Source organism: Eretmochelys imbricata, chromosome 1, assembly GCF_965152235.1.
Source record: "Eretmochelys imbricata isolate rEreImb1 chromosome 1, rEreImb1.hap1, whole genome shotgun sequence".
Lineage (NCBI taxonomy): Eukaryota > Metazoa > Chordata > Testudines > Cheloniidae > Eretmochelys > Eretmochelys imbricata.
The window spans coordinates 36,931,226-36,952,708 of NC_135572.1; the positions used below are offsets into that span (position 1 = coordinate 36,931,226).

The 21,483-nt window shown below is 38.9% G+C and overlaps 1 protein-coding gene across 1 annotated transcript in view; it reads right to left on the bottom strand.

Annotated features, from left to right (window-relative positions):
* Positions 1-227: 227 nt before the first annotated feature.
* KBTBD3 (kelch repeat and BTB domain containing 3) overlaps positions 228-21,483 on the bottom strand; it is a 28,379-nt gene continuing 7,123 nt past the window's right edge. The window contains exons 2-3 of the mRNA XM_077808667.1: positions 14,065-14,312; positions 228-7,655 (exon numbers count right to left, since the gene is read on the bottom strand). Coding sequence (XP_077664793.1) covers positions 6,026-7,655; positions 14,065-14,288 — 1,854 coding nt within the window. The 5' untranslated portion in view covers positions 14,289-14,312 and the 3' untranslated portion in view covers positions 228-6,025. The remainder of the gene's footprint in view (positions 7,656-14,064; positions 14,313-21,483) is intronic.

The window sequence follows — 21,483 nt, forward strand, 5'->3', positions numbered from 1 at the left end:
CCCCATCTATATACTGTGGTAATATCTACTTCTCATGGTAATGAAGGCTTAGTTCATGGAGTCACATGAAGGAAAGTTGACCCAGTAAAGCTACCCTGTTTTGCAAATATAACTAAACTTTAACCTGTAGTTAATGGATTACTAATATTTATTTATAATACAGAAAATAATATATAATTAAATAAATACAATAAAATACACCACCAAGTCTGTGCAAACATAATGGCTCAGTACAAAATAAATATTAAATTTTAATATTGACCTTTATGATAACCACTAAAATATAAACCCTTTTATGTTGCCAACATGTCATAACATTTTATGTAGCATTCCTAAAATATTAAGATGGTTCAATAAAATAACTAATAGATATTAAAGAAATTACATATATTAGCTGACTGTATATTATATTAATCATGCTGTATGTTAATTTATTGACATACAATATGTCAATATTATAAATTACTTGTTTTGGTTGTACTGTTTAATGTTAAATACAAATAAGACCATATACATTTACATGCAATTTATATTCTTTCAGACATGATAGTATAATTCTGTGAAAATACAGGTAATGTTTATTATTCTTTAGAGCAATCACATTCTCCAGTTTAGTTCTGGGCTTTCTAAAAGAATGTGCTTTATTCATAATGTATTGAGAGTCTACAGAAGTCAAAAGAAAATAATTACAAAAAAGTATTCACATTAATTTTGTGATTTTTGTAATTAACAGTTTTATAAAGCATACTCTTACTCATACAAGTAACTCCTATTTGAGTAGTCTCATTGACTTCAATGAGATTACTCACATGACTAAGGACTACAAGAATTGCAGGAATGTGATCCCTTATCTTTTGAAGCCATGTTTTTAGTTTAACATGCCTAACCATTGAGCTCAATTCTGCTCTCAGATATAATTCTCTGAATGCAGGAATTGAGCCAATTTACCTTTTTCTCCCGTACCATTATAACCCTAGTAAATTGTAGAGCTACATAAATATCATACCATATTCTAACAACTCTTTGGAGGCAATGGAAACTGTAAAGTAACTGATACTACCACATTATCACCTGATCATTGGATAATTCTGCAGTCCTTAGTCAGGCAAAGCACACATTAAACTCCATGGGAAATTTAGCTGATTAAGTACTGCCAGATCTGTTCCTTTGTAATTATTTGTCACCAGTGTACATATATCAGGATTCTGTGTACCATCATTCCTAGTATCTGTAGTTGGGATTTGTAATACACATGACCACAAACATGAGTAGGGAATTGGATCATAAACACATTATAAGTGAATCTAAATGTGGTCATGAGGAACACCTGTTATTTCTTTTATATGTTTTTAGTCCCAGGTCATTTTAATTACGCAAAGGGAATCACAGTGGTAGACAAATTCCATTTCTGGATGCACATAAAAAATTGTACTGCCTCTGGAAAATTTCCTTTAGTTTGCCAATCGCTCCAAAAATCATTCAAAACTTGAATTATATATCTCTTTAAAATAATTCTGCATTATGACAATAGTCATACATTAAATAATTGTCATAAAATTCCTTTCAGCAACTTCATTCTGTTTAATGCTTGATGTTGTGACAGATAAGGCAATTTCTTGCAGTATGCTTGGGGGACTTTACTGAATTAAGATTAAGTATTTTTGGGGTCCATTGTATTAAATGAATGGTTTATGCATTATTGTGGGCTGTGATTGTATGTAACCTCTCAAGGGGGGAGCTATGACAGGTGTGAGACCGAGGGTGGTGGTGGTGGTATTAAAGGACTATATTGAATAATGTGCCCGACAAAAATGGACTTTTGGAACATGTGTTAAGTTGTTTTCCTGGGCAATAGCTAGGGGGAAGTGAATGCAAATTCCCCACTTCCTGTTTGCAAAAACCCAGTCTTTTGAAGTTATACCCTGAGACATGAGCCATTGTCTGCTGATTACCTGTTATATGAAGCCAAGATCAAAGGCCCAAGTTATTATAAAGGAAAGACTGAACTATTCATGGCTTTTCTGGTTCTGAACCTGGGACAGTTATGAACTTGTAATGCACAGGGTAAACTCAGTTGTAAATTTTGAACATGTATATAGATTCTTTTATATTTTTATGTTTTCTCAGGCAGAGTAATTGGCCTGCTATTTTAAAACAAACAACATTCAATTTTTAATGACTGCATCTACTACCACCTCTTTTTCACCTGTGCCTTAAATTTTGCTTCCCTCTTGAATTATAGTTATGAGCAAAAAAAAAAAATCATTTCAGTCAGCCCTTTCACGTGGTTTCATTCTCATCAATTATACATGGGTTTTGTTTACAGATATTTTATTGGATTTAAAGACATTTCTTAGTCATTGTTAGATATGCAAAATGTAGCACGGCTTTAAGAAAATATTAAAGGAACATATCTATTTTCAAATAAAAATCTGAGTGAAGCATCATTATATATATATTTGACAAAATACAGATATAAATAATGGTGAGAGTTTTACCATTTGGGTTATGATTCCATCAGATGCCCAAAGCAGAACAGGATTAGGCCTAAATAGTACTTGGATAGAAGACCTCCAAAGAAAGTCAGATTGTTACATACTAAATACTATTTGTGATTCAGTTGGTGTCATTCTTTCCCCTGACTCAATGCTGACTGTAGCCCACCAAGTTGCTAGTGATGGTGATAGTTAAAAATACTATGGGCCTGATTCTCTATTCCCTTGAACCTGTCATTTACACCTTGATAAACTGCACATCCAACATGTCCTAGCATTTTACATCAATTTTACTCACTTTACATGGGTGTAAACTACGACACAAGGACAAAGCAGTGGAGAATGAGGCCCTATATTTTTGATGAGAAGTGACAATTAGGTTGTAAAAACTCATGGTTAGTAAGACTCCATCCTAGATTTTGCAAGAATAGTAGTGTTAGCTTCAGTGTCCTGACCAAATCTGAAACTGGGTTATTATACTATATAGTTACTTAGATTTTTTCCTTGCGGTTTCATTTTGACGTTTTTCACTTTTCCTGAATTGTTCTGAACATTTGCTTTGCATTAAGAATCAACCGCTGTGTTCTAACCCAAGTGACAGTTGCTTTCAGTGGGAGGATTGTGAAGTACATTATATTTAACCATAGTTTGTAAATAATTCGGGGATTATCTAGGAAAAAAAAGTAGTATAAAAGTAGATGTTACCTTCTTGACACTAAAACCTCAATACCAATAGCAAACTGTTTACTATTTTTTGTTAACAGAATTTGACCTAAATCTTATTACAAACTACAGATTTATTTAAATAACAGTCTCTTTAATTTTACAAAATTTCATTTATGTTCTTATGAAAGTCATCTTGGTAAATATTGGCTAACTTCATATGGCTGTCTGATACCAAATTATTAAGCCAGTGCTATTTTTGTTTTTGTCTTTATTTCCTTGTAATAGAGCAGGTAACATCTGAGAATACCTGGCACTGACTGGTGCAATCTTGATCTAAGACTGATATGATAAAAGTGGCCATTATGACCTGCACATAGGGGAGACGTCAATTGCAGCTAGACTCACGGGGATTTGGTAGGTTTAACCATTCTATAGTCACATGCACTGTGTCTCACTAAAATCACAGAAATCCAACTGAAGAATTAAAATCTTATTTCTGCCGTTTAAAATATTATGGGGTTTATAGCCAGAGAAAGACAGTGTATATTAGGCACTTCTGGAAAACACTTTCAATAGGATGTGTGCATGAAAGCATAAGATTCTGCTTTTGCCCTGCTCTTTTTTGCAGTTAGCACTGCCCTAAAAATATTAATATAATTCTATGAACTATCTGTGTTAAGGCCCAATCCTAAAAGGCCCAGGTGGACAGAACCATTCACCAGCACAGAGGCCCACTGACTTCAATGGTGTGTCTGCATAACCAATTGCAGGATTGGGGCCTTAGATTGTATAGTGCTTGAAACAGAAATATTAGCCACAAAAAACAGCCACAAAGAGATAGTCAATTCCAGACATTAATACTGACTTGACCTTTCCAAAATGCCAGCCCAATGCACATGTGGTATTTTCTAAAATTATCCAGATAGTCTAAACTATCAGAGAAGATTTCTATAGCTTTTCCCCTGCAATTTTAATTTTTTTACATTGCTTAAGCAGGATACATGCTATAGCCAAATGCTTAGTATAATTCTGTCTAGCATAGCATGAGTTTACTGTTTCAAATATACTGTCACTATAGTATACATTATTCATTAGGACAAATTCAAGTAGCTGGGCCGAGCACTGGAAAGAAAAGGAATCTTTCCCATCCAGGTTGTAGAAAATTACAGAACCCTTCTGTGAAGGCTACTTTCAGGCTAATACCCCTCCACAGGACAGATGTCTGTCTTCTTTCCTTATTTCCAGTCTTCCCGTGCTTGTCTCTGTGCGTGCAGCCCAGCAATGGGTGTGCACACCCTAATTAGCACCTCTTCCTCTGTGAAAGATCCACTTTGGAGGTGGGGGGGCTAAATTTTCCCCATGACCTATATGTAGATTAATAGGAATACTAAAAATCCATTGCAAGTTTAACATTCTTATTATAATAGCTTACTATGTTAAAAAAAGCTAAGCAATATACTTAGTGGTTACCATATAGTATTTCTACACCTAAGGTGGATTGTGAAGTACAAAGTGAAAGTACATATCCTGAAGTGTCTTTTAATTCAGTTAAAACACACACTATTTACAATTTTTTTAAAAAAAATCAATTACTTGACTTTAGAAATACTTGTCCACTTTGATTTTTAAAGTGTGGGTTTTTTGTGTATTTTTCAGTATTGTATTTGGTATTTTATATGCACTGAAACACACACTCTTCTAATTTAGTTAATTTAAGCAATAATATCTAGAATCTGTGATACAAACTACTGCAGAGGCCAGCCCAGTGACTTAGGGCTGGTCTACCCTAACGCTGTAAGTCAATCCAAGTTACCTTACTTCGGTTTTGTAAATTACATAATTGAAATTGACGTAACTTAGATTGACTTACAGCAGCGTTTGCACCGCGCTATTGTTGATGGGAGACGCTTTCCCGTTGACGTAGCTTCTGTCTTTCGGGGAGGTGGAGTACAGATGTTGATGGGAAAGCACTCTCCCATGGACTTAGCGTGCCTTCACCAGGCTCACTAAATCAATATCGCGGCATCGATCGCAGCAATGCTGATTTAGCCAGTAGTATAGACATGGCTGTAGTATGTAGCACTATACACTTGACAGATGGAAGACCTAGTTATGAGAGCACCCTCAAGAATCTTGCTCTTTTGGCCTAGTTGTGTTTGACAACACTGCCAAGATGACCATCTGCAAAGGTGCAGGAGGCTGCTGTGTGAATCACACACCATACAGCAATTGCTTACAAAATAGTGTCAGTCTCAGAGGTGTCTGACAACAGCTTCAGGATGAAGACAGACAGCAAGTACAGGAGTAGGGAAAACAGGCCACAATGAAATAAAACTGTAAAAATCATTATTCCCTTCACATTAAATATCCAGAGTCAATCAATGCCTTGTGAATGTGAAGCCCTCTTTGGCATTTGCTCTTGTTATTGTCAATGCAGCAAGAGTAAACTGACACAATGATGTCTACAGCCCCTCTGCTCGGGTTAAACAAAAAATTCAGCATATTTCTACACCATAAGTTATGAAGGAAAAATATCAACACAATTTTCTTGCTCAGCGATTTGTCCATGGGGGCATTCATGAAGATACAAGTAAAAGTGCATAGATATTACAAAATTAAACCCCTATTACTATACTTCTTGAAAAGTGATGTTGCTCTGCAAATTATTCAAACGACATCTGAAAAGAAGTTGCATATAAACCTATGTAAAAGTTGATATACATGATTACCATAAAAACAATCAATTCTACAACATAAGTTGTCAACAGAACATGTTTATAATATAAACTATTTGCAAAAAACTATAGCAACAGCTAAAAATAATATGTTTTAAAAACTTGTGCATTTAAGTAGACTCTTATAACTCACAATGTTTCAAAATGCTCCAGAGCACACTGCCCTACAGATGACCATGGGTCTCTGTATTTATTAAACTGAATCGTCTGACAATGAAACTCAGTTAAGGCTCTTGGCATTGGTGTGACTTCTTCCCACTCAGACCTGTTGCTATGGTAGACTTGGACTTCATCTGTAATTTCATCTGGAGCATAATCACCACCTAGTATGTAAATTTTATCTTCTATTCCAACTGCTCCTGCATTAAAGCCAGCACATTCAAAAGATCCTTCCCCTTTCCAAACACAAGTTTCTGGACAAAAACTATAAACCTTGTAGGTGGAAAGGTCACATATATACAATGTGCAGTTCACTGGAACAGCTTTGATTAAAGTTGCATGAAAAAATTGCCCAAACTCTGCTACAAGCTCAGACCATTGATCAGTTATAACATTATACTCAAAGAAACAATCCAGAGATGGATTAAAGGCATCAGTAATCTCTACTTCAGCACCAAGGACATAAATTATATTTTCACATGCACTTGCTTCTGGATAGTATATGCCTCTTGGTAGCGGACTTACAGATTTCCATTCTTTGGAGAGAGGATTGTAAGATTCCACATCCAAAAGACTTCTGATGTCTTGAGCTCCTTTAGTCTTTCCACCTATTATAAATAACTGATTTAGAGTCATGACAGATGTGTGCATAGTCCTTGGTTTTTTCATAGCTGACACTACGGAGAAATCATTGCTGACTGGGCAGTAGCACCAAGTCTGGTCAGTGGCATCATGAAAGGGTTCAGCAATATGAAGTCTAACAGTCCTACAGCAGTTCCCTTTGCACCCACCAGTTATAAATATTTTTTCTCCATAACTAGATAAACTTGACCCTGGCAGATAAATTATGTGGGTGTGGGGCAGTTCTCTCCATTTATCAGTTTTGATGTTATAGCAAAATGTGTGTCTGTTTTCTCCATTTTCTTCAGTCTTGTGAACAAATATATATTTTTCTGTTGTTGAAGGACGAGCATCTGGAAACAGGCCACTGGAGTTTTGTACACTTTTAATTGCATCGTTGATTATTCCTAAGCAGTCAGTGCTCTGAAGCAAATATTCTTCAGAATGCAACAAGTCCTTCAGTGACTTTTCAGGTAACTGATGTAATCTCACTTTTTTAATCAAGTGATGGAGATGCTTCTGTCTTGTTTCTAAATTATGTTTGGTCCACTGTAGGACAGCTTTCAACACAGATTCTTCCTCCAGAACATTTAGCTCATCTGCTTCAATACATTTTTGTAATATCTCAAAATTCATCTCCAAGAAATCACTTGATTTGAGTAGCAAGGAAAAGCAGTGCTGTGCAAACTCTAGTGCATGATCAAACAAATGAACAGAACCATAACTTTCTGATATAGACAACAATTGTAAACAGTTCCCAAGATCAATGCTTTCTATTAGAAAGTCACTGCAAGCTTTGGAGAGGTGTGAAACTTGAAGAAATGATGACAACTGGAAGAACATTTCCACATTATCATTTGTTATCTCAGTTTTTCCTGTATAGGCATAATCGAGAAAAGCCTTCACTGCCTTGGGTGATAAATTACTAATAGTAACATTCCCATCATCTCTTTCTTTCATGTTAACCTCAAACATGGCTCTGCAGTAAAATACAGGAGACATATACACAAATTAAATAACATTATAGATCTAGCAAACAGAAGACAAGAAAACACTATACTGAAAAAAAAAATCTAGAAAAAAAATCTAGATCAGTGGTTCTCAACTCGGGGTACACATACCCCTGGGGGTACACAGAGGTCTTCCAGGGGGGTACATCAGCTCATCTAGATATTTGCCTAGTTTTACAACAGGCTACATAGAAAAGCACTAGTGAAGTCAGTACAAACTAAAATTTCATACAGACAGAGACTTGATTATACTGCTCTATATACTATACACTGAAATGTAAGTACAATATTTATATTCCAATTTATTTATTTTATAATTATATAGTAAAAATGAGAAAGAAGCAATTTCAGTAATAGTGTGCTGTGACACTTCTATATTTTTGTCTGATTAAGTAAGCAAGTAGTTTTTAAGTCAGGTGAAACTTGGGGGTGAACAAGACGAATCAGATTCCTGAAAGGGATACAGTAGTTTGGAAAGGTTGAGAGCCACTGATCTAGATGGTGCAATAAAATAATACAGCAGATGAGCTGAGTGGGCCTAAAATATGAAGGGCCTCAAAGGTCAAGACAAGAAGCATATGTTAGATATGATGGAAAAGGAGAAGCCAATGGAGGAACAGAGAAGGGTGACCTGATCAAAGGGATTAGCTAGGAAAATGATCTTGGCAGCAGTATTTTTAATAGATTTATGGCAGGGGAGGGAAAAGACTGCAGCTGTCAAGGCCAGAGAGGAGGAGGAGGTTGTCATAGCCAAGACATGAGATGGTAAGGGCCAAGATGAGTTTTGACACTGTGGACAGAGGGGAAAGGATCAATAGTTTAAATATTATGTTGGAAGAAGTAGGATTCAGGCAAAGCCTTGATGACGGGTTAAAAGAGAGGGCTAATATCCAGGTTACAGACCTGAGCAACTGGGCAGATAGTGGTGTTGTCCACAGTTATAACAAGGGGTTGGGGATGGTGGAAAAAATCAGGAGCTTAGCTGTGGCCTTGTGGAATTTAAGTTGGCATCCACAAAAAGATGCCAGAAAACAAGGCTGAGATGCAGGATTGGATGGAGGGAATTAGACCTGGGAGCAGAAAAGTAGATTTTGAGTCAATGTAAAGATGGTAGTTAAAGCCATGAGCAGATATCACCAATCAATAGGGTATAGGAGAGAAAAAATGAAGGGCCTTGTGGAACCTCTCCTCTCCTGTCATCCCATGATACATTATCCTAAATGATTTAAACTTAAAATGTCACTGTGACAGGTGGAGCTTTTCTAGAACCCACACACTGATATACCCAGGAGCAAATACAATCGCAAAATAAAGCCCCTCTCTTCTGGGATACAAGCACACTCCCATGATAAATGTTCTTATGCTAAGTTTCTGCTTGACAGTCTCCTGTAATAAGAACACCTTTTCCCCCATTCTGGTCCCTGATCTCTTTGTGCCTGGTTTATAAACCAACTGTGTCTGGCTGTCTGGCAGTCCCAAAATTTAAGCAACTTCCTTCCTAGCCCCTATATTCTGCCAAACAATGGAGAGGGAGAGATTTTTTGAATATGATTCTTGTGTGGTCCCAGTGTCCTGTGTCCCCTAGAGAGGGAAGTTACTATGCAGCCAGTCACAGTCACATCACAATAAGATCACAACTCCTGCATTGAACCCTCCATACACGCACACTTATTGTCACCAAGAGCATGTCTACACAGTAAGCCTCCCAGCCTGGGTCAACAGACTTGGACTCATGGGGCTTGTGCTACCATGGTCAAAATAATTGTGTAGACAGTTCTTTAAAGTTGCATCTGGAGCTCAGAAGCCCACACTGTTCCCTAGGCCTCAGGGCCCAAGCTGCAACATTTATGCAGTTATTTTTAGTGAAGTAGCATGAGCCTGAGTCTGTTGACACAGCCTGGGAGGCTCACTGCTGTGGGCTGTGTAGACATACCCCAAGAGGTTAAGTTCCAAGAGAAAACAAGTAAGGGTTGAAGCACTCTGTGGCACTTCACTGAAGTGAAGAGAGTACACAACCAGCAATTATATTCAGACTTTTTATAAGCCATTTCCATTCCACTGTGCTATGTTCTTTCATTCTTGGGACAAAATTCAGCTCTGGTATGAAAGTGTGCAACTCTATTTCAATTACTCCTACTTGTGTCAAAGCTGAATTTGGCTCATGGTATTCTGCAATATTTAAAAATGACATTCTGCAAATTGTACTGTAATTTGCTTTGATTATATTTGCATTACTCAATACATACTAGCTAGCATGGATTAGTGAGATGCTAAAGTGCGGAGCTTAGAATCAGTGAAGTTTGCATACTAATAACTGCTGGTGAAAAGACAATGCTGGTGACATCACATTTCCTGTAGACCAACAAAGAACCATAGAAATGTATGGCAGGAACGTATCTCAAGAATAATCTAGTTCAGAGATTCTCAAACTCGGGGGCAGGCCCCTCTGGGGGGGAGGCGTGAGAAGCTTTAGGGGGAAAAAACATACAGTGCACATTTTACCCACAGCAATGAATAACTAGCAAAGCTGATTGCTCCAGACATACTAGACCCTCAGATGGCACGGTGCATTTGACTCTAGATGACGCTGTGCATTTTGATGGATATCTGTTAAGCTTGCACAGCATTATACAAAGTCATTGCATCTGTATGTTAATCCATTTGCTATAACATGGTGTGCACATTTCATTGTAAGCAGTGACCACAGTTGCAGTTTTGCTCTTTTTACTATGGATTGTTGGCTCTGTTTGAATCATTGCCTTACTGTTTTTCATATTTAGTGAGAGTTCTATGTTGATTTTTTTGTATTGGTATATGTACTTGTGTGGCGGGAGGGTGTAAACTACTACATACACAAAGAAGGGAGGTGTGATCAATAAGTATGAGAACCACTGATCTAGTCTATCCCACTCTGCTGAGGCAGGACCAAGTATACTTAGACCATCCCTAACACACGTTTGGCTAGTACGTTCTTAAAAATTTCCAGTGAGGGGGATTCCACAACCTCCAGTGATAACCTGTTCCACTGCTTAATTATCCTTATAGTCAGAAAGATTTTCCTAATATCTAACCTAAATCACCCTTGCTGCAGATTAAACTGATAACATCTTTAATGGACATGGAGAACAGTATAAACAAGTCATTGTTTGTATGGAATTTTAGTTTGTACTGACTTCACTAGTGCTTTTTTATGTAGCCTATTGTAAAACTAGGCAAATATCTAGATGAGTTGATGTACTCCCTGGAAGACCTCTGCGTACCCAGAGTGCAGATCTATGTGTACCCAGTATGCAGAGCTGCCTGGCCATGCCTCCACCTAGCAGCTGAGTGAGGGGGATGTCGCCACTTCTGGGGAGCCAATCAGGTAAGTGCCACCCAGAGCCTGCCTCACCCTGTCCTGTGCCTCAACCTCCTGCCCCCTCCTACACCCAAGCTCTGCTGCTTGCGGAGGTGGTGTGCGGGGGCCCAAGACTGCCCCAGCAAAGGCCAGTGCGGAAGTCACGGAGGTCACAGAAAGTCATGGTCTCTGGGACTTTCGGGACCTCCGTGACAAACTCACAGCCTTACTTATCACCCTATTATCTTCTAGGTGCTTACAAACTGCTTAGTAATTTGTTCCAGTATCTTTCCAGCAATTGAAGTTAGTCTGACTGGTATGCAATTCCCCAGGTCTTCTTTGTTCCCCTTTTTAAAGATAGGTACTATGTTTGCCCTGCTCCAGTCCTCTGGGACTCACCCATCCTTGAAGAAAATCACTAAGGGTCCTGTGATTGCTTCATCTAGTTCCTTGAATACCCCAGGTGAATGTCATCATGCCCAGCCAACTTGAATACATATAGCTTATCTAAATATTTTTTAACTTATTCCTTCCCTATTCTGGCTTGTGTTCTTTCTCCTTTGTTGTTAATATTAATTGTGTTAAGCATTTGGTCAAAATTAACCTTTTTAGTGATGACTGAAGCAAAATAGCATTAAACACCTCTGTTTGCGTTGTCCATTATTAGCTCTCCTTCCCCACTAAGTAGTGGACCTACACTTTGGACCTACACTTTGCCATGTCAACTGCCTGCCCCACCTATGTTCTAAATGAAACCATGAAAAACTAAGATATTTAGTGTTGCTCCTTTCTATCCAGGTCTACAATACAAACTTACATCAGTATAACAATGTTGCTCAGGGGTGTGAAAAATCCACACCCCTAAGCAATGCAGTTAAACCAACCTAACCCCTGATGTAGACAGCGCTCTGTGGGAGAGTTTCTCTTGTCCCCATAGCTACCGCCTCTCGTGGACATGGATTAACTACACTGATGAGAGAAGCTCTCCCATCGGCACAGTAGCATCTTCACTGACGCGTTGCAGCATTTTAAGTGTAAAACTGCCCAGAGGCTTCTACTGCTGAGAGGAGGTAGGATGGTTTTAGGCAGTCACTGCTCCTGTAAGCAACTCTGCTGTAGGAGTGAAGAAGATCCATCTAGTGAAGTGAATAGAAATAAACATCCCTTCTCTTATCACTCCTCCCTTCTTCAACAGTAGTTCTTGAGAAACATGACTTCCTTTGTGCAGAATTCAGGGTATTTGAGGGAAAGAAAAATATCTTGAACATCAGCCTTATTTTTGCTGAAGTGGAAGAATGAACCATAGCTCCTTCAGCTTCTCATTCTCTCCCCATCTTTACTTATTCCCATCACTAGCTTGAATGTAGAGCAGTGCAGGGGTAGCTATCTTAAGAACTGCTGCAGAAAGAGGCGGAAGTAGGGTTGTGGAGGCAGCCCTTCTAAAGGCCTCCTGCTACACTTAGTATGACCAACCAGTTCCCCTTCACTCTTGTAGGAGCTAGAATGAGAATTTTTTTTCTGTTAAAGGAGGTCAAGTGGAGAAACTGGGAGGAGGGACAATCAGCAGTAAGTATCCCAGGGCTTGAGTTTATGCCATGGCAAGGCTGGGCAGCAATGTTACTCCTTTTTTGATCTCTGGGAAACATAATCTCACTTGTACTAGTTTTGCTTTTCATAACAACAGAAGTACTGAAATTTTCTGCCTCAGTGAATGGTAAACCTAGAAATCTTTCAGTGTAGATTTGCAGGTTAGTGCTTTACTGAAGCACAGGTTAGCCAGGGTCTTTTGGCAATGAAGATCATCTATATTATAACTGAAAGGACTACATCCTGTACATAGATGAGTGTTAGTTATTCATTAATTAATTTATGGCTCCAGTTACCACAGGGAAGGCCACAAATTTGAGGCTGGATTTTGCGTTTAGTTGAAGTTTTTGAAAAATTGCTGGGATTTTTGTTTTTTCAGTCATACATATGGCATTTATAGATTCATTCATAGATCATAAGGCCAGAAGGGAACACTGTGATTATCTCATATGACCTCCTGAATAACACAGGCCACAGGACCTTCCTGGATTAATTCCTATTTGAACTAGTGCATATCTTTTAGTAAAATATCCAATCTTGATTTTAAAATTTGCCAATGACACAAATTCAACACAACCCTTGGTAAGTTGTTCCAGTGGCAAATTACCCTAACAGTTAAAAAAAATGAACCTTATTTCCAGTCTGAAAGTGTCTACTTTCAACTTCCAGCCATTGGATTTTGTTATAGCTTTGTCCACCAGATAGATGAGCCCATTATAAACATTTTGTTCCCCATGTACATACTTATAAACTGTGATCAAGTCACCCCGTAAGCATCAGTCTACTGTCTACTTATCTGAGAAACCCCTTGTGAAGTTTATTCATACAATCATAGACTTTAAGGTCAGAAGAGACCATTATGATCGTCTAGTCTGACCTCCTGCACAATGCAGGCCACGGAATCTCACCCACCAACTCCTGTAACAAACCCCTAGCTTATGTCTGAGCTACTGAAGTCCTCAAATCGTGGTTTAAAGACTTCAAGGTGCAGAGAATCCTCCAGCAAGTGACCCGTGCCCCATGCTGCAGAAAATGTTATGGAAAAATGTATAATAATAAATATATTCATGATCTACTTGTGGGCATTCTACAATAAGAATGTATGAGGTATAGGGTTTGGCCCTCCCCACATTAAGTCAAACCATATTTTGTGTTGTGGACATTCAAATACAGATACAGAAGACATGCACAGTCTTCCCAGTGCACAATATTTAATTAGGATTCTACATTTACATTTTAGAATGCAGACTGCTGTATGCACCTCAGACAAAGGGTCACTCCATTTTTTGGTAATATGCATGACTGGACTTGAGTTTAATATGAATAATTACTTTGCTCAAAATGCTGAGAATAGATATGTCACTTTGATTTACCTTAATTTCTGTAGTTATACTTTCACACCAAGAATTTAAAAATAACCACTCTCTTCAAAATTACATTAAAAGTAGGCTTACCTGAAAAAGTCACTGCATGCTGCTAGTACACAACGATGACAGGGGATTATTTCATCTTTCACAAGTATTTTAAAGTCAAAAAAGATATTATTTTCTCTGAAACTTTGCAGTACATTTAGAATTTGCTGACCATGATCTTCAGCTACTAAGGAGTTGATTTTCTTTTCAGGAACAGAAATTCCACTGCAAGTTGAGATGCTAATGAAATCCTGTTGATTGTCCATGGTTTCTTCAATATATTCCTAAAACTGAAATGGAAAAATAAATTACTGATTTTATAATGTTATTTCAAAAACAACTTAATGCCACAAAAAAATTCTGAATGAAAGATTTAGTATGTAAATAATGTGCATTACTGCTAAGATTTGTCCATTAATGAACCTTTTCACTGGGTTTACATTGAATCTGATAATTTTACTCGACAGAGTTGATACATAGTTCATTAAATGAATGAGGCAATAGTTGCTACATGATTTTCTTTTGTATTAGTTTATAAAGTTGGAATTTTCTCATTTCTATGGCAAATGAATATGACATCGTATGGCCCAGATCATGACTATCTGTGCACTCATGGAGTGGAATAAGGTGGCAAAAAAAGCCCCTTACAACCCTGCATTTGCTAGGCTTAACATGCAGGTGGGGGCAGTGAGCAGCTGTACCTAAGCTACTTAGTCCCCTCCTGCACATGCAGAGGCAGGAAGTGGAAGAAAACTTATTTTACACCCTGCCCTCATGTGCTAACCCAGGGGTAGGCAACCTATGGCACGCGTGCCAAAGGCGGCATATGAGCTGATTTTCAGTGGCACTCACACTGCCTGGGTGCTGGCCACCGGTCTGGGGGGCTCTGCATTTTAATTTAATTTTAAATGAAGCTTCTTAAATATTTTAAAAACCTCACTTACTTTACATAAAACAATAGTTTAGTTATTTATTAAAGACTTATAGAAAGAGACCTTCTAAAAAGGTTAAAATGTATTACTGGCACGCAAAACCTTAACTTAGAGTGAATAAATGAAGACTCGGCAACCACTTCTGAAAGGTTGCCAACCCTTGTGCAACCAGACCCCGTTATAATCATCTTGGTTTTTGATATTGTTCTTTCCACTCAGCCCTGAGAAAATTCAAGCAATCTTTATGGCTATTCAAAAATTTGTATGTCATAAGGTAATAGCTATACTTAGTGTTATGCCTGCAGAAATATACTAGGAATGGTATTCCAGATTTTTATTGCCATTAAAAAAACCACAAACAGGCCGAGCTCTATCCTGAAACAAACTTTTGATTTGAAGAACACAATTCAGAATGAAAAAGCTCCCTCTTCACCTCTCTACAGGTTTTGGAGAATCTCCTGCATATCCCAATCAAGAAATAATTCCTGAAGTTCACAGTGCAGAGGAAACATTAATTTTATGAACTAGCCTATTGCTGTCATCCAGAGTCTTTGCCAAACTGATTGTCACTCTGATCTCCAAAGTAAGGTCTGGGGCTACCCTGGAAGCTTACATCAGCATAACTATGTCTCTCAGGGATGTGAAAAATTCACATCCGTGAGAGACGTAGCTATGCTGACCTAAACCCCGATGTAGACAGCGTTAGGTTGACAGAAGAATTCCTTCTTTCAGGGAGGCGGTTTAACTACAGCAATGGGAGACTCCTTCCTGTCACTGTAGTGAGTGTCTAAACTGACGCTCTATGACAGCGCAGCTGCAGCGATGCCACTGTAGCATTTTAAGCATAGGCATAGCCTAAAAGATGAAGGAATACAGATATGCAACGACTTGAATGACAAAGGCCTGACCTACACACCAAGTTGCACTGGTTTAATCACAGACATGTTTTTAAACCAACTTAGTTAAACTGGTGAAACTTTGTGTGTGGACTTGCTTAGTCTATTTAAATCGGGTTCATATTGGTTTAGCTTGCACCTGTAAAATTTAAAGTTGCAAGCTAAACAGCTGTCAGCAGTTCGAAAGTAACATAAGTACCATACATATAGTGGTTTGCATTGGTTAAATTAATTTAACTTAAATCAGTGCAACCTCTGTGTAGACAAGTTCTTACTGGTGAAAGCCCTAACATTCAAGCCCAGTGCCCTTAACACACCCTGGGCTTGATTCTCATGCAATAAGACCATTTTACCCCACTCTGGCAGTGTAAATGGTTAAATTATATTTATACCTACTTAAAGGCCTCTTTATGCTGCCAGAGAAGTGCAAGGTGGCCTTAGTGCAAGGGTATGTCTACACTACAGTGGCACAGCTGCTGTGCTGCTATAGTATAGAAGCTTGCTACATCAACAGAAGGGCTTTTTCCATGGATGTAGGTAATCCATCTTTCCAAGAGGCAGAAGAATTCTTTCATCAATCTAGCTGCATCTACAGTGGGGGCTAGGTGTACCCCAGGCCTAAATGAGAATCAGACCTCCTGTTTAAAGCTTAATGCTATAGATTTTTTCTTTCAAGATTCTGCAGGAGACCTCCACAATGTTGACTGAAAATGACAACAGATAATAGCCCACCTAAATTGCCACAGTGGAATAAAATATTCCAGACTAAACCCGGAACCCACAACAATTCTGAATATTTTGGGTGCAAGGGCTATCCATCAAGGTCATACATCCAAGCTAAGCCACCCAGCAGTCTTCTCAACAGAAGATGTCTGCCACAGAAGAGGAGGAGTTGGACCAATCTATATTTTTATCTACAGTCAGTCAGGTGCCTCCAACCACAAATAGATCTCTGTGGCTCCTGGAACAGAAGAGATCCACTGATCTTGCTCCCAGCATTGTCACCCTTGCACTTGGAAGAAGGCATCTTCTCCTTCCCATGGTTAGACAACCTCATGTATGCATTCCTTTCCATTCTAAGCCTGGGTTAATTGGAAAATATAGAAGAACAAGACCACTATTTATTCTGATAACTCAGAGACCCCAATGTCCACAAGCCACAGAGGCACTTTTTGTATGCTATGGCTCTGGATATCCAGATTGTTAGAGGCTGAGATTGACAGCCTGCCATCTGAAAAACTAAATCTTCAGGGATGCAGCTATTCCAGTGAAATGACAGACTTCCCATTCAAATGTAGAAAACCATGCAAGCAAATTTGGAAGACTTGTTTAGCCTGATATAAAATACATCTCTGAGGTTGCCTGGTTATGTTCCTTAAAAGCAAGGGTAGCATTCCTTTTGACAAAAAACTTTATCAAAGTTCTTTCAGAGTTCAGGCATTCACATTAGGATCCTTTCTCCCCCTGCATAAAGGAATTAGCCTCCTATTACACCCACACATACTTTAAGGCAGACTCTCAGCTACTGTTTTCTTTCACCAATAGGTAAAATATAATGGAGAATACCACTGGAACCAGCAGCAAGGAAAGGGAATATACACTCAAACTAGTAAAAAAAGAAAAGGAGTACTTGTGGCACCTTAGAGACTAACCAATTTATTTGAGCATAAGCTTTCGATGAAGTGAGCTGTAGCTCACGAAAGCTTATGCTCAAATAAATTGGTTAGTCTCTAAGGTGCCACAAGTACTCCTTTTCTTTTTGCGAATACAGACTAACACGGCTGTTACTCTGGAACTCAAACTAGTAGTATCTTTTCTACTAACAAAAAGTAAAAGAAAATTTTTAACTGCACCCAATCCGTGTCCACTGATCAAAGATCAGAGGAAAAAATGGAATTCAAATACGGTTTTACAAGCAATGATTAAGCCACCATTTCAGCCCTTATAACAGCGGTGGGCAACCTGAGGCCCATGGGCCACATGCGGCCCACCAAAGTAATCTGATTGCAGGCCGTGAGACATTTTGCTGATGTTGACCATCTGTAGGCACAGTCCCCCTCAGCTCCCAGTGACCAGGGTTCACTGTTCCCAGACAAAGGGAGCTGCGGAAAGCGGTGGGCCACAGGTTGCCCACTGCTGCCTTAGAAGTACCCTTTTTTTTTGCTGACACTCAAGTGCTCTTTTCTAGGCGGAATCACAACAGCTGCAAGAGTCAGTGGTTTGGGAGCTCTTTGTGAAAGAAACTTTATTTTCTATATTTCATCACATCACTTTGCAGACAATCACTCAGATGTTCTCCTGATTTTATAAATACGAGGAACACAGTTCTACTTAAATCAGTTTTTTCATGTTTTTTCTGTGTGCAGGCCAAAATACTAATTTGAATATCAACTTCATATCCTGGATAGGGACAGGCCTTTAGATTTTACATTAACAAAACTTGAATATGATGAAAGACAGACACAGACTTATACAGGAGTCAGAAAAAGGTTGAAAGGCATCCAAGACAACCATCTCCAGATAGATCACAATAGAAATGCATTAAAGTTACAATTCCTCCATCAAGCCTCCTGCTAAGAGCAATGTGATCCATTCCACAAGGTCTACTACAACAGTGGAAATGAACAGAACTTTAGAATGAATTTTTTGGGGATAGAAAATGTTTCTTATTCTGTTTGTAAGGTGCTTAGTACAACGGGGCCTTGATCTTAATTGAGCCATCCTAAGCACTTCCAAAATACAAACAAACAATCTGTAACTCAGTGTTGTCTTTCACACATATAGCTTTCAAAGGTTGGGCTCTTTAGGGTAGGTCTACATTACTATTAGACACCTGCAGCTTTCCCATGCCAGCTGACTCAGATTCATGGGATGAGACTAAGGGGCTGTTTAATTGTGGTGTAGAGTAGACATTTCAGGCTCAGGCTGTAGTCTGAGCTCTGGGAGCCTCCCATCTCACAGGGTCCTAGAGCCTAGGCTCCAGTTTAAGCCTGAACATCTACACTGCAATTAAACAGCCCCTTAGCCTAGGCTCTGTGAGCCTGAGTCAGCGGGCATGGGACAGCCATGGGTGTCTAATTGTAGTGTAGATATACTCTTAGACTGCCTTTACCCTATAATATACTACAAACAAATAACCCCGAAGGAACCATCTTTTCCTTTACCCCAGATAATATTATAGCCTAGAATGTATTCTCTCTTTCCTGGTTGGTGAAAAAAAATCACTTTACTGCTTGAGAGTTCCCAGCAGCTGTCTGCTCCACACAGGTGGATAACTTCACTAAGAGAAACAAAATTTATTCACAAAGACACTTCCTCTGTCACTGAGCTTTCCACCAATCTGGGGGACCCTTCCTACCAGATATTAGTTTAATAAAAAAGTATTCTTAAAGGCTGATTGTGGCACTCTGCACCCTATATTCATCATAGTGGTATGATTATAATGTAATTATAATTATGATGCACCTTGTACAAAATGTGTCATGTGAGGTGTCATTGGAAAAGTTATGATTTGCTGAATATGATTATCCTATTTGTATGCGTGTATCATTTTCATATCAGGAGTTATGAATATTGGCGATGTATCTGTATTTCAAATGTGGTTACACCTGGGTGACACCCACTAGGCAAGATGCTTTCAGTCTGGACAGCTGATTGTGAAGGGCCTATTCAAGGTAATGGGCCATTAAGGGAAACAATAGGCCATAGGAGAAGCTTATCCCCCACCTGGTGAGCCTTTCTGGGAACACTTCAGACAGTCTATGGATAACAGCTGCTATGACTCAGCAAAGCATGTGACCAGATCACATGACACTGAATTCTATTTTCATACCTGTATTTTTCCACAAACTGGGCTGGGAACTTAGCTTGGAGGTAAGGGTTCCCGCCATATGGAGAGACTATAAAAGATGGGGCATGACATTATCTCTTGACCTCACTCGCCATGCAAGAGAACACTGGAAACACCTGAGGAACAATAACTGAACTGGGGGGAGTGCTGGTCCCAGGCTAAAGGCATTTCTAGCCTGTGAATGGGAACTTGGTGGACTACTTGTATCATCAGTCAGGGTGAGTTAGTGCTAATTCAAATCCTATCTATCTAGTATATTAGGCTTTGTTTGTGTTTTTGTTTAATTTCCTAGGCTTTGATCTGTTTGTTATAACTTGATGATTACCTGTTCTGTTCATTCCCTCTGGGGCATCTGGCATTGGCTACTGTCGGAAGACAGGATACTGGGCTTAGATGGATCTTTGGTTTGGCTGTTTTTATGTTATCACTTATAATCACTTAAAATCTATCTTTCTGTAGTTAATAAACTTGTTTTATATTTTATCTTAACCAGTGTGTTTTAAGTGAAGTGGTTGGGGAAAATCTCAACCTGGTAAAGGAAAGGCTGTTGCACATATTTCCCCCATGGGGGGGGAGCGAATTAATTACTACACTTGCATTGTACAAATCTCTGTGCAGCGCAAGTTGGTATAATTCTGGGTTTATACTCCAGTCGGGGTTCAGAGCTGGGAAGTTGGGTAGGGGCCTCCAGTTTGTCCATGAGTGGCTTAGGTAAAGCACTCAGATAACTCAGTTGGGTATGTGGCGCCACCTACTGTCATGTTGGGTGATAAGGCCTGGAGAGGCTGGCTGGGTCACCAGCAGAGAGCAGTGTGAGAAAGGCCAACCCAGCTGAATAGTTAGGGGGCACAGCAGTTCCAACGGCTCCCAAACTTCATCCCCAGGGTCACAACCTGTCATGCAGATAACTTACAGTTTTCTATATCTTAGGGGAAAAGAGATGCCACCAATTAATTGGTTGGCTTTTAGCTCATGCTGTAGAGGGTCATGCACTAAGCTCCAGAGGTCTCAGGTTTGATCCTGCCTGCCAACGACTGGGGTCTGTCGGCATTACATTGGCATAAATCTTTTTTGGGGGGAGGGATAGCTTAGTGGTTTGAGCATTGGCCTGCTTAAACCCAGGGTTGTGAGTTCAATCCTTGAGGGGGCCATTTAGGGATCTGGGGCAAAAATTGGGGATTGGTCCTGTTTTGAGCAGGCGATTGGACTAGATGACCTCCTGAGGTCCCTTTCAACCCTGATATTCTGTGATTCTGTGAAAGAAATCTGCTGGGAATTTAGAGAAATATCTACACTTTATGTGGGATAGGGAGAATTTTAATTTTCTCTTCTTCTTGGTCCTCCTATTTTAATATCAAATATCATTGCAAAGTAAAACAAAGATTATTTAAATATATTTATTATCTCATTAAAGCATAACTGCCTTTGCTGCTGCTAGAGGTAGTTTTATAGAAACCCATAAGTCACTCTATGGGACTCCAACACTTTAAAATCTGACACTAAAAACAGACTGTTACTACAATTTTACAGGATATTTCTCTAAACTAAAAATATTAAGTCATTTTTTCAAAATGTAAGTTTTTTAGAAGACTGATTTCCTTGTTTTGTGCCAAGTATTAAAAATTGCTTTACCTTGGTGTGAGCTCAGTTACTTATATGTAAAAAAACAGCAAACGTCCCCATCATCTCTTCATAAATAACTGAACTTTACAGCAATTAATATTCTGTCAATCATTTTTTTTCAGGTAACAAAACGTATATTGGTGACATTCTGAGATATTTG